The sequence below is a fragment of the Schistocerca cancellata genome, chromosome 5, assembly GCF_023864275.1.
Source record: "Schistocerca cancellata isolate TAMUIC-IGC-003103 chromosome 5, iqSchCanc2.1, whole genome shotgun sequence".
Taxonomy (NCBI): domain Eukaryota; kingdom Metazoa; phylum Arthropoda; class Insecta; order Orthoptera; family Acrididae; genus Schistocerca; species Schistocerca cancellata.
In genome coordinates, this window is record NC_064630.1 from 411,785,826 (window position 1) to 411,813,015 (window position 27,190).

Consider the following 27,190-nt stretch of genomic DNA (forward strand, 5'->3'; position numbering starts at 1 on the left):
GTATGAATGTCAGTCGGTGAGGCTTGGCATGAAGCCGGCATTCCAAAACATCCCAAAGATGTTCTGTAGGAATTAGGGTCAGGACTCTGTGCAGGCCAGTCCATTACAGGGATGTTATTGTCATGTAAACACTCCGCCACAGGCCGTGCATTATGAGCAGGTGCTCGATCATGTTGAAAGATACGATCGCCATCCTCTAATTGCTCTTCAACAGTGGGAAGCAAAAAGGTGCTTAAAACATCCTAAGTAGGCCTGTGCTGTGATAATGACATGCAAACAAAAAAAAAACAAGGGATGTAAGCCACCTCCATGAAAGATGTGACCACACCATAACACCACCACCTCCAAATTTTACTGTTGGCACTACACAAGCTGGCAGATGGCGTTCACCGGGCATTCGCCATACCCACACACTGCCATAGGATCGCCACATTGTGTACCGTTATGCGTCACTCCACACAACGTTTTTCCACTGTTCAGTCATCCAACGTTTACGTTCCTTACACTAAGCGAGGCGTGGTTTGGCATTTCCGCTTGACCATGAAATCCAAGTTTTCTCACCTCCCGCCTAACTGTCATTGCACTTGCAGTAGATCCTGATGCAGTTTGGAATTCCTGTATGCTGGTCTAGATAGATGTCTGCCTATTACACATTATGACCCTCTTCACCTGTCAGCGGTCTCTGTCAATCAACAGACGAGGTTGTCCTGTACGCTTCTGTGCTGTACATATCCCTTCACGTTTCCACTTCACTATAACATCAGAAACAGTGGACCTAGGGATGTACAGACATATGACAAGTGACACCTATCACCTGACCACATTCAAAGTCCTTGAGTTCTGCGGAGTGCCCCAGTCTGCTCTCTCACGATGTCTAATGACTACCGAGATCGTTGATATGGAGTACCTGGTAGTAGGTGGCAGCACAATGCACCCAACATGAAAAATGTATGTTTTTGGGTGTGTTCAGATACTTTTGATTACATAGTGTACCTATGGCATCAAATGTTTCACACACCGTTAATGTTCAATGTCTACGAGTTTAGCACAGATCTGTTCTTTGGCTCTGCCAGAAGGTGAAATGGAAGGGATACTGTGCAGACCCTTTGGAAACTAGTGCAGAAATGTTTTCAGCAATCAAAGGATAAAAGGCAAATTCGTGCATACTCAAGTGGTGACCATTGTTAGTCATACATACCTCTTAAGTCCTTAAATTTGCAGTATGAGTCTCATTTCTTTTGTGCCTCACCTCGTACTTAACAGTTACAAACAGAGTAAACTAACCACATCCGCAATACATAAATGGATTTCCACTGTCACAGAGTATATCTACTTTTACAAAGCTTTTCAATGCACGAAGATAGAGGTAAAGGTACAGGTCAGGTCAGTGGTTGGATAACATTTGCACATTAATAAGCCAAAACAAATAAATGCTTACTAATGCAAGCTATCATGTTTCCTTCTTTGTAAAACATTTTACCACTGAGAGATGGTAAATTTTCATCTAAAAGTCAACTTTACACTGAACTTAGTCACTCTTAGCTAATTATAATGCAGCAGCTTGGAAAGTGATACATGCCATACTGGACTGGATTATGAAACAACTTCCAAATTAAAAGAGAATGGATTGATTTCTAAGTTCAGTCAGTAGATATTTTTAGTCGACAATAGAGTTTCCTCACGATAATCAAATTACTTAACATACACAGTCAATTACGTTTCGGTTGGTTAAGCTCATTGGTGATTATGAATATTGAAGAGTTGATTACATTTACTGAAACATCCTCCAGCAAAAAGTTCTTAGAATACTTGTTCAACTTACCTACTCAAGTCACAAGAGAATGTCAGATATGAAAATGAAAAACCTTAACTACTGGAAAACACTTTCACTCACTGCAACTCCAAGTAAGAATATACAATAATCCAATTGCATAATAGAATTCAAAGTAAGTTCTTTCATCTGTTTCTACTAACCTTACATGTGTGAAGGTACCTTGAATTCACATGTGATGGCACAGAAAGGTGATTCTGAAACACATTTAAAAACAAAAAAACTTGTGTAACAAAAATAACTACTACTACAGAAGTGGTGAAAAGCATGCAATATTTATTTCTACAAAAATGTCTTGCAAATTAGTGTGCAATACAGACAACAGAACACAAAAAACAAAAAGAATGAGAAATTTTCACTATTTGTGAAGTAGACAAAGTTTCTACAACAAAACTTATGTGTACTGAACTGACAAAACTGAGTTAGAGTAAATATCACAAAACTACATGGAGAGATGAAAGTTAACAGAGAACATAAAAGAATGAAGGTCAATTAATAACATTAAGTTGACAGCTGCTAATAAGACTGCAGACATGTAAGAAGACAATCATTAAAAAATGGAAGTTATGTTTGAACTGACAACGTAGCTTGAAGCAGATTTTGTACTTTAATTCTACAGAACAAATATTTTACAAGCAAATGCAATTTAACGTGCAAATAAATAAAAACTGTGTAAGATAATTACACCAAGAATACGACAGCAAGGCTCACTCACTTGGATATCTCATGTGTGGTCCACGTATTTCTCTTAATTAACTTACCCTACTTGCTATAATCTTTCCTGGTCTTCTTGTCTTCACTTTTCTACAACGACCTTGCAGTTCTTAAGTTTAGTGCTGGAACATACTTTACATGTGCCACTGTCAGTCTGATCAAAATCTCCATTAGTGCTATGGTTGTACCATGTGTTGTCCATTGCTGAAGAGGTGAGGAGCATGAAGAGAAAAACTGCATTGTCCACATGTGTAATGTGAGAAGTGAAGTCCTAGCAGAAAGCATAAATCATCTGACTGTTAATGTGGTAAGTGAGCCTATGTTGATATTTCTGGACATGGTATCAGCACTAGCTGACATGCCTACAAGTTGCTGAAATTTTTCAGCATGCACATTTAGTAGTCTCTTTGTTTACCTTTACTCATCTCTGAAGAAACTTTAGGCAAATGAAGCAGGAACATGATAAATTTGAATGCAGTTGTAGTCATCAATGCATTCAGACTACACCAATAGTTGAAGAATAATTTCCAAGATTCACGCAATGAAACAGGATAAAACAAAAACTTACTACCTATAGCAAATTTCAATGGGCACATTTTATAAGTAACAGATAAGTAAACAATGTTTTGTTTTCATGAAACAAACTGACTTAAATTCAATGCAAATGACTCTTTAAATATTCTACTAAATATAAAATGTTTCACAGCTCTAATTTAAGGATGCTGACAATGACATGGAGAATCTCCAAAACAGGTTAATGTAACTGCCACAGCATCAATTAGTTTGTTGAATAATGCATATTATGAAACCAACAACTGCAGAAGAACACGAGACAAAACTGCCCTCACAGATATCTACTGGATCGCAGAAATACATTAAACTCATCAGAGGTTGCTCTGCGGGACAGGGAGAGGATTACAAATTTTTTTGTACCTACTAGTAGTAGGTAGAATGGGCCTTTAAAGTGTTCCAGTCCAGAAGTATTGGTATCCTATTTAAATATGCAATAATATTTCCTCCAAAAAAAGCAGCTGTGTTCAAAATGTGTAGACAATTTTTTAAAATAAACGACTCTCATAAAGAATATTTTTAAAATGTTGTTTCCCTTTCTTACAACTTAGTGTGATGATTTCTGTACTAATCTGCCCATGTGGTTAAATGTTTAATACATTTAGATGGCTGATCTAGGCAATATCATGTTTCAGTAATTATATATGTAAGTCTCTTCTCAAATATCCACAAATTAACAATGTTGTACTCATGTGCTTGGGTGTTGTTAATCCTGCCTGATGTTTAGTAAGTCCATAGTAAGTGAACTGATGACATTAAGAATGGATCTAAATGTGACTGTTTCCTTCTGTATCTTAGAATATCACTACAGCCAAGAGCTCAAGCAGCTTTGTTTGGCATTCCAGAAATCCTTAAGAAGTGCTCAGTTTTTCTGACAACAGATCAAGTCTGATCATGACAACTTTCACTTATCATCATCATCATCATCATCATCATCATCATCATCATCCAATATGTGTAACAAGCTCTGATGTTAGTCTTCAGTGACAACCAACACAGCATTTCTCTTTTTGCACAACAGACAATCAACTCCTCAATATTTAGTAACAAGTACAATCCTTGTTTTTCTTACTGATGAATATTCAATTTCCATGGCTTGGTTTTGTGTTACATTCAGCAATTAGCCGATGAACATCCTCCTGCAAGTACCGTATTTACTCGAATCTAAGCTGCACTCGAATCTAAGCCACACCTGAAAAATGAGACTCGAAATCAAGGAAAGAAAAATTTCCCGAATGTAAGCCGCACCTGAAATTTGAGACTCTAAATTCAAGGGGAGAGAAAAGTTTTAGGCTGCACCTCCGAATCGAAACAAAGTTGGTCCATTGTAATATGAGAGACAATTTAGGTCGAATGAATGACAATACAGCTACAGTAGTTTGGTTCGATTCGTAAGCTTAGCAGTTAAGCTTTACCAGGTAGCCATTGCTATGCGTCCGACGCTCCATCCGTATTTATACGGGTACCCTTCCTTTTTCACATGCTTCGTGTGGTTTGAATCGATTGCTTATTTTTCTTTGATCTGATAAATTCTGTTCTCTTTGTTATAGGTGTTTACATCACTCTAAGCTGAAAATGCATTAGTGTACTGTGTCATGCATTGTTTGTCGCATTCTGATAATGTGTGTTTACGACCTGTCACCACTCGCGGCATGGCTTGCTTTTGTGCGCGCTACCGCCACTTACAATAAAAAAAAAAGAGAGGAATTGTCTCATTAGCGAAACAATGGCAAGAGACTGCTATTTGTTGTTACTTACACTACTGCTTTCTTTGATAATGATCAACAAGAACTAAATAATAGACTGCATATGACAGAAGATGTTCTGGATGAGAGTTTAGCTAAAATTTTTCTCAGTTTGAAAATCTTTGCAAACGCCTCTTTTCTACATTACATTCTGCACAGGAATTAGTGAGAGTCATCTTAGATTTAAAATCTAGTCAATTGTCGTGCTTCATTTCTGACTGTCTCACTATTAGGCATAAGAATAATATGAATATAAACATGACACGGTATGTATATTCTTCCGCGTTTGCTGTTGTCTCGCACTAGTTTCGTAGTTTATTAGGCTGACAGGATTTAAATGAGATAGCAGCAAACACGAAAGAATACAAGGCAAAATGTTTATATTCATATTATTCTTATGGTGAAGAGAATACTGCATGTGATTCACAATTCATAAAAGTTCCTATTAGCAACCATCTCTCCTCACAGGTAGGAAAAAATTCAGAACGTTGAGTTGGCCATATTGACAAACATCCCAAACAGTCTTGCCAGTCGGACCATTGAAATGCTGCTACATTCGAAGATGAACAATATGGAATTTGTATTTACTACGTTGGATAATGTATGAAAATGCTGTGGTTGAAACTCTGGGTGGAGCTAAAAAGCTCATCTTCCACCTTCGTTAAATTTATTTACTGACGCAGAGGTTTTGGCGCCAGTATTTATCTTTGTGCCTGCAAAGCATGCCTGTGTAGCGCTACATATATTCGACGGCTGAAGTTAGTTGTGGCGGCACCTACCAACATTTTTCAGAATTTCCGCTTACTTTGCACTCGATTCTAAGCCGCAGGCAGTTTTTTGGATTACAAAAACCGGAAAAAAAGTGCGGCTTAGATTCAAGTAAATACGGAAGTCAAATTAAGGTCCTTTGCTGAATATTGTGAGACATGTCCAATGTATTGCTCTCTTTCACCAAATATATTTAATATTGGCACTTGTGACAGGGTTGTAAAAAAATTAAAGGCTTTTGCCAAAAGAGAGATTTTATCCAATTCTTTGCTAGAAATATTAACCACTGTCTTATGGGCCTCACTGACTGACCTCTGCATAAGCTAGTCCTCTGAACTTACATAATAATGAGATAAATACTGGAAAATATTGAGATAAGTGACCATGAAATACAAAACTGCTTAAAAAAGGAAAGGCAAATGGATCTGTGATGGTAATTGTATGGTTGCACACTATCGCTTGGTGGCTGAACATCTCCTTTAAAGTAATCAACGTGGATTCAGCAAATATTGATATAAAACTCTGCTAGCACTGTTCGAACTTGGAAGCAGTTGACACAGTGTTCCTATGAATGAGTAAAGAGTTGAATTAAGTTCCACATTGTCATCCAGTGAATGAAATACAATGTTATAGAATATCAAATGGCTTTGAATTTGGATTGAATACTTCTTAGGCAACATAACCTGGCACACCATTCATAAAAGGGAAAAACTGGCAGATGCAGAAATATATTCCGGGACAACCCAAGAAACTTGTATATGGCCATTACTGTTTGCCATAGGTGGCCAGGTGGATAATGTTGAGAGCTCCGTGAGGTTTACTGTGGATCATTATCCTCCATTTTGGGGCAGTCGTATGTCACAAAATTACAGTCAAATCTAATACACACTTGATGCGGAGACTGGCAACTGATTCTCAGTGTAAACAAATGAAATGTAATGCACATAGACGGAATGATCCTTTATTGTTTGATTGCATTATAGGCAACCAAACCAGGGCAACAGCCACAACCACTAAATACATATAAAAACACATCTGTAGTGTTTTCAAATGGAACCAACACACAAGGCTAACTGAAGGAAACAAGAAGGCCAGGTATATTCACTGAAAGAATTTTAAGAAAATATAATTCACTCCTAGTGGTAGCTTACAGGAACATCATTTGATTTATTCTTGAGTACTGATATTAAGTTTGGGATTAATAGCAAGAAGGATTAACAGAAGATATAATAGAAATCCTAAGGAAGCAGTACGTGTAGGAGTGTAACAATGAATTATCCAACCACAATGGCAGATGTTACAATAGAACCAAGTGAGATGGCTTAGTGATTACAATGGACTTTTGGTTACAGAGGAGCAAGGGTCAAATACCTGCCACCAATACATACTTGAATTTTCTCTAATTGCGTAACATTAATGCTCATATGATTCCTTTGGAAAGGGTGCCACAGATTTATGTTCTCAACACAGACAAATAAAAGGTGGACAGAATGTTAAACATTAATCATTCTTCTTTCCTAGAACAGAAGTGTTAAGCAAGATCGAAATAATGACAATAAAAATTCTGGAACCATACAGTAGAAAGAAATCAGAAACGTTGACTGTCAATTGGTTCTTACACGATACGAATGTTTAACAAAACATCATAAATAGGAAAGTACATACAAAAACTTAAAGGCTCAATTGTTTCTCACAAGATACACTTGAATTTAAAATATCCTTACCTCTTTAATAATAAGACTAAAATGGGCTCTGGTGCAAGTTTTAAGATCTAAATAGTTCACTATATTAACATATGTAATACAGATCTTAATGTAGTAATATAATCCTATGGAAACAGAGAACAAAAGAAAATGAAATATCTAGACAAATGTATAAATGACATCATGTAGCACCTTAAGCTAATGTTCAATTTATTCTTTACTGACATCTTATTTCAGTCGAAGATCATTATCCCATGATCTGTTGTAAACAGACTATGTATACAAGAAAATTTCAGGAAAAACAGATGTTCGAAAACTGTATTAAAAATACAAGCAGTACTCACTCATTTTTGTCAAGAATAAGAAACACACACATAAATAAAAAACACGTTGTCAAAAATATAGTTTTATAATAACTGGTTAGTCATGTAGAGGCAGCTGCATGGACCGTCAGTTACAGACAACTATCCAAGGAATACACAAAATAGAATGGCACAGTGTCATGACCAGGTGCTGGTGTAAAATATTGCTAATTTGTAAATGCTGTACTTTTGCTCTAATCAACTGGCCTTCATTACTAGTATTATTTTTTTAACAATGATTCACAAAAAATTTCTATTTTCTTAATTTTTTTTTCTTTTTTTAGTTCCAGATGTTCAATGAAAAAATGGAATTTGGATCTTTAGCATCATATGAAAAAAAAATCTGTTCCTTCCACAAGATCCATATATTTTTCTCTGCTTTATGTAAAGCAGTAACATGATTTTCAATTTTATCTACCACACATGTTTCAGCTCTCAAATGCAAAATCAAATGGCAATGGACTGCTTTTGTCAGTGTTACAAAGTTCTCCCACATCATCTACTTGTTTTTCTACCGATATTTGTAGCAACTGTTGGACATGAAATTAGCTCTCTCTCTCTCTCTCTCTCTCTCTCTCTCTCTCTCTCTCACACACACACACACACAACATTAAAAACAAATGTTGTGTTGGAAAGAAAGGGTACAGTACAAACACAATGAAATTAACATTGGGAACATTTGGGGGGGGGGATCCAGGATGGAGGAGGGACGGAGCAGGGGTAGGGAGAAAACTTAAAAACTCCTCTCATCTATTCAGATCTCTGCCTTTGTCTAGATGGTTATTAGCTATCCTCAAATGATTATGGTTACACGTTGTTCTGCTGAGCAATGTCTGACAGAGACAATGTCCAGCAGAAGCCAATGTCACCCAAAATGCCTGAGCACAGCAAGCAACAAGTCAGCTCGCTGAAATATCTACATCTCTTCTCTGCAAACCACCATGAGGTGCATGGCAGAGGGTAAATCCCACTGTACCAGTTATTAGAGTTTCTTCCTGTTCCATTCACATATGGAGTGTGGGAAGAATGATTGTCTAAATGGCTCTGTGTGTACAGTAATTATTCTAATCTTATCCTCACAATCCCTAAGTGAGCGATATGTAGGTGACTGTAGTACATTCCCAGAGACATCATTTAAAGACGGTTCCTGAAACTTCATTCATAGACTTGCTTTGGATATTTTACATCTAACTCCAAGAGTCTTCCAATTCAGTTCCTTCAGTGCCTCTGATGAAACTCTCCCATGGATCAGACAAATCTGTGACCATTCATAATGCCCTTCTCAGTATATGGTTAATATCCCCTGTTAGTCCTATTTCATACGTTCCCACACACTTGAACAATATTTTAGGATGGATCGCACAAGTGACTTGTAAGCAATCTCCTTTGAAGACTGATTGCACTTCCCCAGTATTGTACCAATAAGTCTTCTGCCTACTTTAACCACAACTGAGCCTATGTGATCATTCCATTTCATATCTCCAAGAAGTGTTACACCCAGATATTTGTAAGAGCTGGCTGATTCCAACAGTGACTCACTGATATTATAGTCATAGAATACCAGGTTTTTTCGTTTTGTGAAGTGCACAATTTTGCGTTTCTGAACATTTGAAGCAAGTTGCCAATCTCTCCATCACTTTGAAATCTTATCAAGATCTGACTGAATATTTATGCAGCTTCTTTCAAATAGTACTTCATTATAGATAACTGCATCATCTGCAAAAACCTGATTTTACTATTAATATTATCTGCAATGTCATTAATACATAACACAAACAGCAAGGATCCCAGCACACTTCCCTTGGGGTAGTCCGAAGTTACTTCCACATCTGAGGATGACTCCCCATCTGAGATAACATGCTGTGCCCTCCCTACCTAGAAGTCCTCAACCCAGTCACAAATTTCACTTGATACACCTAATAATATCATACTTTTGACAATAAGCATAGGTGTGGTACTGAGTCAAATTCTTTTCAGAAATCAAGAAAAACTGCACCTACCTGCTTGCCTTGATCCAAAGCTTTCAGTATGTCGTGTGAGAAAAGTGCGAGTTGGGTTTCACATGATCGATGTTTTTGAATCTATGTTGGTTGGCATTCAGGAGGTCATTCTGTTCAAAATATCTCATTATGTTTGAGCTCAGAATATGCTCTAAGATTCTACAACAAATCTATGTCAAGGATATTGGACAGTAGTTTTGTGGGTCACTTCAACTACGCTTCTTGTGCACAGGTGTGACCTGTTCCTTTTTCCAAGAACTGGGCTCTGTTTTATGTTCAAGCAATTTACAATAGTTTAAAATTAGTAAAAGGGGCCTGGAGCTTTGTTCAATTTTGACGATTTCACTTTTTTCAACACCACTGGCACTAACACTAACTTCATTCATCTTTTCAGTAGTACCAGGATTAAATTTGGGAAATTCTTCTGGGTTTTCCTTTGTAAAGAAACATTGAAAATAGAGTTAAGCATTTCAGCTTTTGCTTTGCTACCCTCAGTTTCAGTCCCTGTCCCATTCACGAGGGACTGGACCAGAAGTGTTTTGGGTTCTGTGAAAGATCACTTGATGATATCCTGCTACAGCAGTCATTGAAAGCATCACGCATTGCTCTCTTGACAGCCGAATGCGTTTCATCCAGCATGTGTCTATCACATCTTATGTGCCTAGCTGAATACCTGAGGAGAGTTCAAAACCGTTCATATACAAAAAGATACAAAATGACAAATCATAGAAAAAAATCTTTGCAGTGAGTGTAAAGCTAAGCAAGAGAACAATGGATAAAATGGGAAGAGACTAGTGAGAAGAAAGGCTGGATGGATGGTGAGAGCCAGCTCAGGTGTGTCTAATCTTGTTTGCTTTGTTATTGAGGAAAAGGACAATGCAGTCATTAGTAAGACTTCAGACCTCTCCAGGAGACACCATCTTATCATAGCACTGGCTATGTGGGGGGAGAGGCCTGTGTGTTTGCGCAAAGCTGAGGGCTATACCAGCAATAGCACAGCTTCTGGCAGGTCTCACAAACCAGACAAGTCTCAACAGATGAACCTGATCAAGCATTTCCAACAATGCCCCATCTCTTCCCACACCCATTTCCATAGACATTCCCCAACTCCCTACGTCCTCAACCCAAGATGTGATATTATCCGCACTCAAGTGTGTGCGGCACATGGGAAGATGTGTTGTGAACAGATGTACTGGACAACTGCCCTCAGTTACTCGCCTTATGTCAGAGTGGGAAACCACTGGTGTCTACCTGATATAGCCCCATTCTCATGGGACAAAAAGAGAGAACACAGAAAACATATAGCAAATCAAGTGTAGTCTTAGAAAGATCAGCCAATAAAATATTTGTGGACATTAATCACTGGTTCCTAGCCAATTCTTTGTCACTAAACTTTGAAAAAACACACTACATGCAGTTCAGAACTTGTAAGGGGTATCCCACGAGTATATGTCTAACATACGATGACAAGAAGATAGAAGAAGTGGACAGTGTTAAATTCTTGGGATTACAGCTCGATAATAAATTCAACTGGGAGGAGCACACCACAAACTGCTGAAGCATCTTAACAAATCTCTGTTTGCAATGCGAATTTTGTCAGACATAAGGGATATAAAAATGAAAAAGCTGGCGTACTATTCTTATTTTCATTCCATAATATCATATGGGATTATTTTTTGGGGTAATTAATTCATCAAGCCAAGCTAAAGTTTTCCGGGCACAAAAACGTGCAGTAAGAGTTATATGTGGTGTGAACTCAAGAACATCCTGCAGAAGCCTGTTTAGGGAACTAGGGATACTAATTACTGCTTCCCAATATATTTATTCCTTAATGAAATTTGTCATTAAAAATATATCACTTTTTCAAACCAACAGCTCAATTCATGGAATCAATACTGGAAATAAGAATAATCTTCACAAGGATTTAAAGTCACTTAGTCTTGTACAAAAAGGTGTGCATTATTCAGGAACACACATTTTCAATAACTTGCCAGCAGCCATAAAAAGCTTAACAACCAATGAAATCCAGTTTAAGAGAAGCCTAAAGGATTTATTGGTGGCCAACTACTCCTACACCATTGATGAATTTCTCAGTAAAACCAACTGATTTGTATATAAGTACAATCTAACTTCTGCACCATTTCAGTGCAGTAATGTGTTCATTGTAAATAAGCATTATAGTAGTTGAATTACATGTTTATTACCTTATTAATAAATAAAAAACTTTTTTATTTTAAATTCATTGCATTAGTATTTGTAAAATGACTCTTTCATATAGTGTTCATTAAAAAAAGACGATCATTCCACTTGGGACCAGTGGAATGGTACATTAGCTTATTTGTTGTAGTTGTAAATATTTGTCATGTATTGTTGTTGTTCTGACATGTTCCACATCCTGGAGGACCTCCTCACTACGGATCAATTGGAATGAAAGTAAATCTAATCTAATCTAATCTAATTAAAAAACTGATGGACTTGTTGACATCTGAAATACCCAAGCATTGTGGTTGGAACTGGCGAAAGCCCTTTCTGCAATTGGATCAGCTGACAGACCAGACCAAGAAGTGGAAAATGTCATTGAGAATCAAATCTTTGTCTGCAGCTCAGAGGACAAAACTTCTCACAGAACAAAAAGAAATGAATGGCAAAGAATGACTTCCTACACATAAATGCAGGGAATTAAAATGTCTTTAACCTAAGACATCTGAAAAAAAAATTGTCTCAGAATGAACGGGGTAAACAGACTTATTCCACTTCCATGACAGGGAGCAAAAAAATAAGGGAGGAGAGTCTGTTACAGCCACTTCTTAGGATAACTGGATCCAGACAAAGCTGAGGCAGGCCTCTAAGGAAATGGAGATAAGCTGATTTATGCTTTAAACCCCCCCCTCCCCCCCCCCCCCCCCCCACACACACACACACACACATGCATTTATGTCAATAATAGAATTTCATTTATATCAGTGATGAACTTCTCTTGCAAGGACTTAGTAAAGGTAACAGCATAAGGAAGGAAACAAGAGGGAATTTTTATTGGCCTCAGCTTACCTTCCTTACAAGGACAATGTACTCCCACTGAGGAGACTGTAGAATAATGAATGCAACTAAATGAATAAATGTTCATTAGTTGTGATGCAAATGCCTGCAACTTAGTGTGGGGAAGCAGCAACACAAACAGCACACATGAGTACCTACTGGGATACCTATTGAAGAATAATTCAGATATCTGTAATAAGAGTAGGAACCTACCATCAGGAGCAGAAGAGGCAAAGAAATAACTGACATATCTATTGAGTCCATCTTAATGTATCTAATAATGGCATGCGGTAATTGAACCATCATTATCTGACCACATGTATATTAAATTTGAGTTTGAAATGGATGTTAAACACATCATGTGCTACAGGAATTCTAGAAAGACAGACTGGGACTCATATAGGAAAGACCTTACCTCACACTTATCTGAAATTAAAACTGCCATTACAACATCATACTTAGAGTACTGTCCGATCACCAAGACGTTCACAAACAGGACTATACCTTGGTCAACCAATAATCTGCAATTGCAAAGGAAGCAAGTAAGAAGGCAGTCCAACTTCACAAGAAGGAAAGGCCAATGTACAAATCATCAGGAGGCCCTAGCCAAAACCAATCTTTGAGGAGCTGGAAGGGACAGATATCACGGCCCGACTTCAAAAAATCCTCCAAAGAATACCAATAAATCCAGGAGGCACTCTAAGGAAGAGGGAGGGTCGGAAGATAAGGACAGTGCACAAGACACAATGAATGTGTTCCTCACGACTCATTCCCTCAATGCACTCTGGCACGTAACACAGACCAAGATCCAGTTTCTGTGAGGTATCAGTTTACAGGAAACCAGCAGTCGAACTGGGAATCTGGCAGAGACTGTGTTGACTTCAAAAAATTCCAGTGGGCGGTGGGAACATTTCAACCATTCAAATCACCAGGTCTAGATGGAATCTTTCCAGCTCTGTTCCAACAAGCAGGAGGGGGGGGGGGGGGGGGTATTAATTAGTCTCATATGCAGACTGTTCAGAGTCAGTCTTGCAGCAGGAGTCATTCCTAACACTTGGCGGCCAGAGAAGGTATTTTCATTCAGAAGCCAGGGCTAAGGACTTGAGACCTATCAGTCTGTCCTCCATTCTTACAAAGATGTCAGAAAAACTGGTTATGTGCATATTAGGGAAATTAACTGATGTTCCTCTACATGAAAACCAACATGTATATTTGCTATGTGAATCGAGTGAAATAGAACTTCATCAACTTGTCGGGAAAACGGTAAAAGTTGTACACTTCCAGGAAATTGCTCTCTGCATCTTCTGTAGCTGTAAAAGACCATGACATTGAGATCACCATACACAGGTGGTTAAGACCATGGTGAGTAAACAAATAGTAGAAGCCATCACAATGAATGAAAAAATGGTCAACACCACCATTGGGTGTACACGAGGGGTTTTGTTCCCACTACTGTGGAACATGGTACATGAACTCATTGAAGAGTTAAATACTAGACACTACACAGATGATTTAGTCACACTAATACTTGCCAAATCTGCAAGTACCATTAACAGTGTGCAAAACTTGTGCACAAAACAGAATGAAAGGATCAGTCCAAGGAAAACTGTTATAGCACTGTTCACTAGGAGCATATCCTTACACATACTGCAATCTTAAGCTCTTCGACAAGATTCTACCAGTACTGGGGGAAGGGGAGGGCGGCGGGGGGGGGGGGGGGGGGGGGGGGGGGGGGGGTGTTTGTGGGTAACCCTGAAAGCAAAAATAATTTGAACTCCTCACATAATAATATATGTTCCATGGCAAAAGGTCCTCTCATGCCCATTAGAAGAGCCTGCGGTAAAAACTGAACTCTAAGCACAATGATAATTTGTGGGGATACAGTATAGTGGAATAAAGTGGTATAGAAGATAGCAGTAAGACACTTGGGAAAGTCAAGAGATTGGCCTCCCTAGACATAACCGGCCAAATTAGCAGTACATGTACTGCTGGGAAGAAGAACATGTTGGACACGCCTCCCATTACACCTCTGGTTTACAAGGGAGGCAGTGGCAGGGGCATGAAACTGGAAACCTTTACCACACTAATACAATGAATGTGGTAAGCACATTAATGGCTGAGAAAACGCTGGCTTCCAGTTGATTCAACGAACCTTTCAATGTAACAACTGGAATAGGGGAATAGTGGAAGCATGAACCACAATACTGTTCGGGAGACAGTCTGGTTTACTGAAAGATCAAAAACTGAGGAAGGTGCTGTGGCTGGGATACTAGAGATACTACATTAGAGAGTACAGTCTCTATAAGGAAACTGGTCACAGTAGTCCAGGCAGAGACATTTGCTATCAGAGTGTCCCCAGAGGAAAATTTACATGGGTGCTACAAGGAGCCTGGCATCTACATTCATTCAAAGAGCCAAGCCATTTTGAGATCTCTATCAGCCCCTGCACAAAGATCACCACTTGGAAGAATAGCGGAAGGAAACATGGCAAAACTGCAGTGGGTCCCTGGTCATTCAGGAATTAGTGGCAATGAACAAGCTGATAGGCTGACTAGAGTGCAACAACTCCATTTGTTGGACTGGAACCCGTCCTAATCTTCACAATGGCAATGGTAAAATCAAAGCTACATAGTAGCATCATGAGCAGCAAACAGAATGCTGGACTAAGATTCAAAAATAAAAACATGGAAAGCTAATGATGCCAAAACCGTGTTCAAGTGAAGTTCTGCAACCCAGGGCTTGAACAGTCGTCAGTCATGGTAGGACTAAGAACTGGCCGTGTGAACTTCAGGAAACACCCCCACACAATGGACATACAGAAAGAAGCCTCTAGGTGTAGACTATGTGGTGAGGGGAATGGAACTGGACCACATTTAGTCTTCAAATGTGAAGCATCGGAGGTCAAAATATACAGAACATATGGTTCATTAACTCCTGAAGAAATTGTGTCTAATAAAGCCTTTGTAAAGGGTCTCCCACCATTCTTAAGGGGCATGAAACTGGAAACCTTTACCACACTAATACAATGAATGTGGTAAGCACATTAATGGCTGAGAAAACGCTGGCTTCCAGTTGATCTCTATCAGCCCCTGCACAAAGATCACCACTTGGAAGAATAGCGGAAGGAAACATGGCAAAACTGCAGTGGGTCCCTGGTCATTCAGGAATTAGTGGCAATGAACAAGCTGATAGGCTGACTAGAGTGCAACAACTCCATTTGTTGGACTGGAACCCGTCCTAATCTTCACAATGGCAATGGTAAAATCAAAGCTACATAGTAGCATCATGAGCAGCAAACAGAATGCTGGACTAAGATTCAAAAATAAAAACATGGAAAGCTAATGATGCCAAAACCGTGTTCAAGTGAAGTTCTGCAACCCAGGGCTTGAACAGTCGTCAGTCATGGTAGGACTAAGAACTGGCTGTGTGAACCCTTTGTAAAGGGTCTCCCACCATTCTTTAAGGCCATTGTCTGGTTTTACTAGAATGACACGGAGAGAAACCATGCAATAAACTCATTTTCACTCTTGTTTTGTCTCCCATGTAAATGAAATCAAACCAAATCAAGATTCCAATGTAAAGGTATTGGAAGAGGAACTTCAGGTGATGAGAATGACAAAATAAGAACCAAGGCAAATACTGCTATATTCTGCAGTCTGTTCTGAAAGAGGATACTGCATTATTGGTAGAGTGTTTTTGCATAGGAATTCATTCTAAGCAATAATTGTACAGTGGCTATGCCAATATAAAATGTGTAACAAAGTTACTGGGCATATTACAGCTCATATTGCTAAAGGTTGCTGATTATATATGCATAGACATGAGTGTAGACAATAACAGGGTATGTAGGGCAGGTTTTGCAATGTCACACCTCATACAAATAAAACCCTTGAATAAAGGAGAGACATTTACTTGTGCCTCAAGCATAACAATACATTAATGAAATTGCATGAATGGCACTGGCTTATTCTAGGCAGTGAAGGAAGGACATTTGGCAGTTTTATTTTAATTTCAATAGGTAAGCCAGTATCCTGTCAATTAACTGGTACCTCGTGTCTCATTTATTTTGTCTCTCAACCTGGGATATATTGTACCTCTGCAAAGCAGAGATGATGGAGTTGCAGTAGAGAAGGAGGTGGACTCTGTTAGTCGCCACAATAAGGAGAAGGGTAAAGTCACTGAGCCACATGGCTGCCAAAAGGTATGCCTCACATGGACAAGCCCTTTGTGTACTTACATGAATCATTTCTTTATTTGCCGGAACGGTAGTGTGTTGATTATTCCACTTTGGACTTGCATTTTCATTTTATAAAACTGGGACTATTTGTATATTGCTTACAGCAGACTTGGCATCCACTCTGGAATTTATTGGCTTGCAACTTTCAGTGTGAAGAAATGTGTCACTATCTCTCAGATCAGTCTGAAGTTTACTCCAAGCAGCATGTAGTGGGACTTCACTACTGTTCCATAATGAGCAATTTGTGTTTGTATCCAATGGAATACAGAAGACTATATTTATTGTTACTCATATTCATTACCACTATGGCACCTTTCTTTAAAAGTGATGCATTTCTAAGGCTATCCACAGCAGTGTTAAGCTATTAAGCCAAACAGATTCTACACTTAATGCTAGTTAGTAATATCAGATTATTAAACTGTCACTAAAGAGAGAGACAGTCATAGAACGACGACAATTCTCTGAAAACAATTTTACATTCCATTCTTAAGCTGCATTTGTATCACAGGTGATTTCTATTTTCTTCTTCTTCACCATGACCACTACAAGTTATCACACGCATTGTGAGTGCTGCAACCTTATGAACCAAGTGTCTTTATCCTGAATGATTACCAGCTTCTTTACAGCATGCTGAAGAGGTAAACTGGAGATCTTTATCTGATGTATAAACCTGCTCACAGCTCTGCCCCTCGGTTTTGTGCTCTCTGTCTTTCCTTCCATAATTTTTTTCTCTGAATTTTCCCCACCTCTTTTAACAATATGGCCAAGAACTGGAGAATTTTTTGTCTGACACAAGAAGAAGGATGCCTGTAAATACCAAGTTGCTGAATAGTGGATTAGATAGAGGACACAACACTGTCTTACACGTGTTGGTACACTGAAGAATCAGATGTGCCAGCACTTGTATACATAGCAAGCTGGAATTTAGAATTTTGCATTTTCATGTACCTGTCATTGAAGTACATCTTCTCTCAGCTGCTGGATACTTTTTGAAGAGTTAATAAGTCTTTCAGTGCCATGAAATTTATTTAACTTCTTGTTCATTACTCATGTGTTTGGAAAGTTGCTTGAAGTCTTGAATTACTGTGACAACTAACACATTTTTAAAAATGTGTCATGCTTTTAAATAAATTCAATGCAGTCAACCAATAATCATATTTATTGATGAACATGCACCTTCTTTAAATGTGAAACAGATATTTACAGATACCTCAATAAAGTCATAAATTTCTCTGAGCCAGCACCCTGATTACATCCCACCATCACTCGACAACCTCCCACCCCCACCCCCCCCCCCCCCCACCTCACACACACTGGTGTGCAAAACTTAAGTGCAAAAGTAACTTCCAGACGATGCACTGCTGCCAAGTAACATAGACCAATAAAACTTTCTCCATACATAAAAAGAACTGCTGCAGTACAATAGAGAATGTAACAGAAAGTGATACGCAATGCATGCTCTGCAACATGCTCCCATGTTGTCGAGAAAGTTGGTACAGAAATATTGGGGTAAGGTGTTCACTTACTCCACCAGATGGTTGACAAATGCTGGATAATCATTGGGGCACATGAATATGCTGCAATACATCTCCCCAACACATGCCACGTGTGCTTGGTGCTCTGTAAGTTGGGGGAATGGGCAGGCCAGTCCATTTGCCAAATATCCTCTCATTCCAAGAACTCCTATACCTGTACTGTTCAATGTGGTCCGCCAATTGTCATCAAAAAATAAAAAATAAAAAATAAAAAAAAATAAAAAAATAAAAAAAAATTAAGCCAGGGCTCAAAACACCCCTGAAAAGACACACATGGGGAATATGTACAGTCTCACAATAAAATTGTCCGGTGATTGCACTGTGTTCAAAGATTTGCAGGTCAGCGTGCCCATCCAACATTATGCCTCTCCACACCATAACACCTGAACCGCCAAAATGATTATGTTCGACAGTGTTCCAGGGTGTGTTATGTGCTCCGATCTCTCACCATACAAAGGTACGTCCAGTATCACTAGGCATATTAAATATGCTCTCATCTGAGAACAACACGCAACTGCATTCTTCATTGGTTCAATCCCTATGCTCTTGATACCATTGCAAACCATTCTGTCAATGTGTAGGTGTCAACGGAACACAACATACTGGTCATCAGGCTGAGACATCACATTCATGCAGTCATACCACCATGGAGCATGAATTGTATCCTTGTAGTCCTGTTAAACATGATTGTAACAGCACCTGCTATTTGAATCAAGTCCCTTCTTGCCTAATACACAATGTAATGGTCATCTGCTGCTGTAGTTGACTATGGCTGACCAACCTCCTCTCCTTCTGGCAGCACTGCTCCCCATGTACGTGAAACAATGCTGTGGGCGATACCTAATTCGTCAGCTACACTCGTCACGCTTCACCCTCCTTCTAGTTTCCTCGATATTCTTCCCCCAGACATCTCATCCAAATATTGTCTCTGGGCCAAGTTGTAATGAAGACCACCAGCACAGTGCACCATAATTGCTCACTAATACACACTGTCTTTCCTGTTCCTATAACTGCCTCATGTTGAGAAGCTGGCCTCATTAGGCCCTACAGTCAAACTGACCTCATGCAATGTGATGTCCAGTTTGCTGTGCCCAGCTGGGAGACCTCTGGAAACATGCCCCTGCACTTTCATTCATTTCCACTGAGTTGCTAATATGTTTTGTTACTTTATATATCTTGTCCTTCTCAAGTATTACTGAGCAGCATATATTGCACACACATAGCACTCCTGTGCCTCCCCCCCATGAACCATGGACCTTGCCGTTGGTGGGTAGGCTTGTGTGCCTCAGCGATACAGATAGCCGTACCGTAGGTGCAACCACAACGGAGGGGTATCTGTTGAGAGGCCAGACAAACATGTGTTTCCTGAAGAGGGGCAGCAGCCTTTTCAGTAGCTGCAGGGGCAACAGTCTGGATGATTGACTGATCTGGCATTGTAGCACTAACCAAAACGGCCTTGCTGTGCTAGTACTGTGAACGGCTGAAAGCAAGGGGAAACTATGGCCGTAATTTTTGCCGAGGGCATGCAACTTTACTGTATGGTTAAATGATGATGGCGTCCTCTTGGGTAAAACATTCCGGAGGTAAAATAGTCCTCCATTCAAATCTCCGGGCGGGGACTACTCAAGAGGATGTCGTTATCATGAGAAAGAAAACTGGCGTTCTATGGATTGGAGCGTGGAATGTCAGATCCCTTAATCGTGCAGGTAGGTTAGAAAATTTAAAAAGGGAAATGGATAGGTTAAAGTTAGATATAGTGGGAATTAGTGAAGTTCGGTGGCAGGAGGAACAAGACTTCTGGTCAGGTGACTACAGGGTTATAAACACAAAATCGAATAGGGGTAATGCAGGAGTAGGTTTAATAATGAATATTGAATAGGAAAATAGGAATGCGGGTAAGCTACTACAAACAGCATAGTGAACACATTATTGTGGCCAAGATAGATACGAAGCCCACGCCTACCACACTAGTACACGTTTATATGCCTACTAGCTCTGCAGATGACGAAGAAATTGAAGAAATGTATGATGAAATAAAAGAAATTATTCAGATAGTGAAGGGAGACGAAAATTTAATAGTCATGGGTGACTGGAACTCGTCAGTAGGAAAAGGGAGAGAAGGAAACTTAGTAGGTGAATATGGATTGGGGGTAAGAAACGAAAGAGGAAGCCACCTGGTAGAATTTTGCACAGAGCACAACCTAATCATAGCTAACACTTGGTTCAAGAATCATAAAACAAGATTGTATACATGGAAGAAGCCTGGAGATACTGACAGGTTTCAGATAGATTATATAATGGTAAGACAGAGATTTAGGAACCAGGTTTTAAATTGTAAAACATTTCCAGGGGCAGATATGGACTCTGACCACAATCTATTGGTTATGAACTGTAGATTAAAATTGAAGAAACTGCAAAAAGGTGGGAATTTAAGAAGATGGGACCTGGATAAACTGACTAAGCCAGAGGTTGTACAGAGTTTCAGGGAGAGAATAAGGGAACAACTGACAAAGAATGGGGGAAAGAAATACAGTAGAAGAAGAATGGGTAGCTTTGAGGGATGAAGTGGTGAAGGCAGCAGAGGATCAAGTAGGTAAAAATATGAGGGCTAGTAGAAATCCTAGGGTAACAAGAAGAAATATTGAATTTAATTGATGAGAGGAGAAAATATAAAAATGCAGTCAATGAAGCAGGCAAAAAGGAATACAAACGTCTCAAAAATGAGATTGACAGGAAGTGCAAAATGGCTAAGCAGGGATGGCTAGAGGACAAATGTAAGGACACAGAGGCTTATCTCACTAGGGATAAGATAGATACTGCCTACAGGAAAATTAAAGAGACCTTTGGAGAAAAGAGAACCACTTGTATGAATATCAAGAGCTCAGATGGAAACCCAGTTCTAAGCAAAGAAGGGAAAGCAGAAAGGTGGAAGGAGTATATAGAGGGTCTATACAAGGGCGATGTACTTGAGGACAATATTATGGAAATGGAAGAGGATGTAGATGAAGATGAAATGGGAGATATGATACTGCGTAAACAGTTTGACAGAGCACTGAAAGACCTGAGTCGAAACAAAGCTCTGGGAGTAGACAACATTCCATTAGAACTACTGACAGCCTTGGGAGAGCCAGTCCTGACAAAACTCTACCACCTGGTGAGCAAGATGTATGAGACAGATGAAATACCCTCAGACTTAAAGAAGAATATAATAATTCCAATCCCAAAGAAAGCAGGTGTTGACGGATGCGAAAATTACCAAACTATCAGTTTAATAAGTCACGGATGCAAAATACTAACGCGAATTCTTTACAGACGAATGGAAAAACTTGTAGAAGCCGACCTCGGGGAAGATCAGTTTGGATTCTGTAGAAATATCGCAGCACTTGAGGCGATACTGACACTATGACTTATTTTAGAAGCTAGATTAAGGAAATGCAAACCTACATTCCTAGCATTTGTAGTCTTAGAAAAAGCTTTTGACAATGTTGACTGGAATACTCTCTTTCAAATTCCGAAGGTGGCAGGGGTAAAATACAGGGATCAAAAAGCTATTTACAATTCATACAGAAACCAGATGGCAGTTATAAAAGTCGAGGGACATGAAAGGGAAGCAGTGGTTGGGAAGGGAGTGAGACAGGGTTGTATCCTCTCCCCGATGTTATTCAATCTGTATATTGAGTAAGCAGTAAGGGAAATGAAAGAAAAATTCTGAGTAGGTATTAAAATCCATGGAGAAGAAATAAAAACTTTGAGGTTCGCCGACGACATTGTAATTCTGTCAGAGACAGCAAAGGACTTGGAAGAGCAGTTGAACGGAATGGATAGTGTCTTGAAAGGAGGATACAAGATGAACATCAACAAAAGCAAAACAAGGATAATGGAATGTAGTCGAATTAAGTCGGGTGATGCTGAGGGAATTAGATTAGGAAATGAGACACTTTTTTAAAGTAGTAAAGGAGTTTTGCTATTTGGGGAGTAAAATAACTGATGATGGTCGAAGTAGAGAGGATATAAAATGTAGACTGGCAATGGCAAGGAAAGCATTTCTGAAGAAGAGAAATTTGTTAACATCGAGTATAGGTTTAAGTGTCAGGAAGTCGTTTCTGAAAGTACTTGTATGGAGTGTAGCCATGTATGGAAGTGAAACATGGACGATAAATAGTTTGGAAAAGAAGAGACTAGAAGCTTTCGAAATGTGGTGCTACAAAAGAATGCTGAAGATTAGATAGGTAGATTACATAACTAATGAGGAAGTATTGAATAGGATTGGGGAGAAGAAAAGTTTGTGGCACAACTTGACTAGAAGAAGGGATCGGTTGGTAGGACATGTTCTGAGGCATCAAGGGATCACCAGTTTAGTATTGGAGGGCAGCGTGGAGGGTAAAAATCGTAGAGGGAGACCAAGAGATGAATACACTAAGCAGATTCAGAAGGATGTAGGTTGCAGTAGGTACTGGGAGGTGAAGAAGCTTGCACAGGGTAGAGTAGCATGGAGAGCTGCATCAAACCAGTCTCAGGACTGAAGACCATAACAACAACAGCACTTCTGTAGCACTAATATTCAAGCTGACCAAGCCTCGCACATATCTCTGGGATTTCTGTGCCCAACTTATTTACACACCAACTCTCAGTACACTGGCATCTGGCTATTCACACACTTAAGTGGGTGCCAGAATAATCATCAATCATATTAATGGAGTGTTTTCACATCAGACATTATCCCTAAATTTAAGAAACATGCACACACTATCATGGTACAAATTGGAAAAGTAACAAATGACAACTCCACAATGATAATTAATTTCTTCTCAGATACTTCACAAACATTCATTTCCCCTTGTATCTTTACCCCCACCACCACCACCACCACCACCACCACCACCACCACCTTCACCCTCTATTTTAGACCAAATGAATCACTCCACTTCCCATCATTCCCTCGTCTTTCTGTCTCCAGTACTGCTTACAATCATTGACTTGTAGTTATGAACTGTCTTCAAAACACTTCCTAAAACTCCACTGATGCGCTAACTGATGTGTACAGTGTCAACTGTATCATAAGCGGAAATGTTCTACATGTCAACACCCTCACTTCATATACACAAATAATAACTACAACCATTTGAAATAGCATTCCAAACCTTTGAATACGTTGTTCAATACGTAAAGTTTAATCACTTACCGTAGCCTGCGCTAGTGAACCAGGACTCTGTGGGCCACCCATGACAAGGTTCTGCAGGTGAGGCTGGTGATAATGCCTTCGTCTTGCACTGGGTGAATGGCCCGGACTAGGACCTTGGGAGTCTTGAGGCGAACCAGTGAATGAAAACCGACCCGTGGGCCTCGATGCGAGACTTGTTGGGGAAAGAGTTGAAGGGCTGGCACCCTGTGGACTCTGTAAAAGTATGTCACAAGTGATTACTGCATGTTCTCCCCACATCATAACTGTTCATGGGCAACTTATTTTGTATAAATAGTTCTTCATTGTAGTATACATCATGAAACAATGACAGGTTTCAACAGTTAACAAATTAGCATGTAATGGAAGCAAATGATTATCTTTTACTAGAATGCTTGTGTTAAGAATAAATATGTGGAGCCCTCTTACAAGTGGTCCATTTTCCTTTTCAGATTTGTGGAAAGTTTGTTCAGTAGCTCTCTCTCTCTCTCTCTCTCTCTCTCTGTCTGTCTGTCTGTCTCTCTCTCTTTGTGTGTGTGTGTGTGTGTGTGTTTTAGCATCATCTTACATTATTCTAAACTTATTCTATACTTCATTACACAACTGCAGAACAAAATTCTCTCAGTTTTCATGTCATGTCATGCACGCGTTAAAGCAAAGCTCGACCTTTTAATGATATTCACTATCTTTTCTGTCAGTAGCTGACTGTTGAAGAAGATTGTGACAATCATTGAAAACCAGCATTTTATCTCTGACATATTGTGGCTTGGAAACCAAAGAAAATTTTATACTGATACCGCCACAGAAACTTCAATCTCACTGCAATTGTCCCTCCCTCTCTTTTTTAAACAATTATAAGGTTATGTGTGAGATTAAAGTGTCTGCGATTCCTGAACTCATAACGGTACTAACTTACGAAATTACTGGATTCACAAACCCTATTCACTGGTGGTGACCTAGCTACTTAACATTCTTTTTACAAAACTACAAAGATTAATGTTTTAATAATCACATCACCAGCAGTCACATTTACACATCATCCACAATGGGCTTGGTTGTTCTCAGCGGTACAAAACTTAATAAATTTCTGATGACTGAGGAGCCTCTAAAGTTATTCTAACGTGGCTTCACCCTTCAACCTATCCCACTTCTTTAGATTGTGGTCACGACCAGATGTTGAAGGCTAGGGAGGAGGAGTGGGAAGGTGGACACAATTTCCCAATGTGTTTTGAAATCTTGTGCAAGAAGACATAATTTTACATGAAAAATCTTAAGTAATGCACGTATGTTATCCAGATTTTTCCCAGATTTCCCGGTTAAAAACACTTTCCCACGTGAAAATATACCTCTTCGAAGATGAAAAATACACTTTTTTCATGATAAAAGACAGTATACTTTCCCTTGGATTGTAAAAATATCAATCCTTTGAATGGTAGAGGTGGAACTTCAGAGAACAAAAACACTCGGCAATAAAGTTTTGGAAAGATATGTGATCTGCAGCAACATTTATGCTGCATATTTTCTTATTATGATATGCTGCATATTTTTGTATTCGTATTATGAAAGTATAGATTTGAAACACATGCTAGTTTCTGAAACATTGAAAAAAGACTGAAATGCATTTTTGTAAGCCAGTCATAGCTCATGTCACGTGATCTCGCCAGCCGATGACAGCAGATATTCAGAGCATAGGACATGTGACGTAGTCAGCAGATAGCAACATCCCTGTAAAGTAGTGCGAACACACAAATAGGGAAAGTTAACGTTTTAAATTAATGCACACAGTATAGCTACAAGAAAAGATAAGCTTTCACACATAATATTGAGTCTTTGAGATTAATAATCTGCAAGAAAAGCTAAGCTTTCACATATAATATTGGTCTTTTTTACATGTGTTACACTTTTAAGATGCATCACACAAATGTGCCGGAAATATTTTAAATAATGTCATTAATGTCTTGTCTTCTCAGCTTGAAATTCTTCTACGTGGCTATTCCTCAATGTGTTAAGTTTTAAACGAGAGTCAAACACTCCGTGATTTAAGAAATTCATTGCGCATTCACTCACATAACATAATTCATCTTGTGTGAAAGGAAATTTACTTTGCACTTTTCAAAGCACCATTTGAAATAATTTCCCACGACCTGTTAGAAACTGCTTTGTTTCAGCAGCTGCCCAAGAGCGCCACAAAACAGCCATTACTGTGTGTGAGCGGCTATGATAATATAGGAAGCTTGTATATTCGTACATGTATAGTATTAAGAGATCTTATATGACGCCATAAAAGAAATAGGATACTCCAAGAGCAGCGGAATTTTGTACACCATACTAAAACGCATAATTCGACTTATAGTGCACATTCATATGTCCATATCCACCATAAAAAAGGACCCAACATGATAATAAGATTTCAGTGCAGTTTTCAGGATGCAAATTTTTTTGGAGTGCTGGTACTGTATTATCTCATATTTGGTTCTTTATTGTGGCACAATGCCATATGTGCCAGAAGATGAAAATATGCACTTCAAATTCAGTGAGAATAGCCAATAGAGCAGAATGAAACACTTCGTTTTTAGTGAACTGACTGCCTCTGGGGAAAGGATTAATAAAAGCCGCATTTATTTTGCAAAACTACACAAATAACTTCATTGTTCTGCAAGGTAACTGACTGCCAAAAAATGTGGAAATGAAACAAAATCAGAAAACTGAAACTAATAACATATGTTACCCTTATGTAATTATGGGAATATATTTTAATTCATGTGATAGCTCCCAACCACAGAAATCCATTATGTTTTCATTTGATGTGAGAAGAGTAAATGAAGAGGAAACAGTAAAATCACTAAACATAAACACAGCTTACGTGGAGACTAACCCTCTTCCCACTGTAACGCAGACTGCTATGCACATACAGCAATCCATCAGCTTGGGTGTGTCAGAAAAATTTTTCTGGGTAGAATCTGACTGCCTGTTGCTACTGCTGACACAGCTAACAGCCACAGTTCAATTAACCGAAAGCAGGAGAAAAGTACTGCCCATATGCAACTCATCTGCACATTCACGTGAGCCTGCGGGCAACTGCTCAAAAGACCTTAATGTAAACGGTTGTGATGTCATGTTCATTGGCAGCAGTTTATTGTTATGAAGTATTCCATAGTCTTCTCCTAAAGACTGACACATTTTGCTGTTTATCAGTTCTTACCAGTCAAAATTTCAAACATTTGACTGAAGTCTATGACAATGAAAAATTCTCGAAATTCTAAAAAATTCCTGGGTTTTTCCTGATTTTCTCCAGGACGATAAAATTCCCAGGTTTTTCCTGGATTTCCCGGAGCATATACACCCTGTAGTTAAACATTATTTTAACAATATTCTTGTACTGAAATTCTGCAGCTATATATATGCCTCAAAAACAAAATGAATCAGCCTAAGAAGCAGAAGAATTGTTAAGAAATGAAGTTAATTATTTTCAGTTTACAGTTTAATCATGCCAATCAAGCAGAAGAACAA

General features: G+C 38.9%; 1 protein-coding gene across 3 annotated transcripts in view; it reads right to left on the minus strand.

The window, feature by feature from the left end:
• LOC126187823 (CREB-regulated transcription coactivator 1-like) overlaps positions 1 to 27,190 on the minus strand; it is a 369,127-nt gene that overhangs the window by 194,188 nt on the left and 147,749 nt on the right. For 2 of the 3 annotated variants that reach the window (XM_049929121.1, XM_049929119.1), the window contains 2 exons: positions 23,684 to 23,896; positions 1,975 to 2,028 (listed from right to left, as the gene is read on the minus strand). In XM_049929121.1, coding sequence (XP_049785078.1) covers positions 1,975 to 2,028; positions 23,684 to 23,896 — 267 coding nt within the window. The remainder of the gene's footprint in view (positions 1 to 1,974; positions 2,029 to 23,683; positions 23,897 to 27,190) is intronic. The other variant, XM_049929120.1, reaches the window with a different exon arrangement.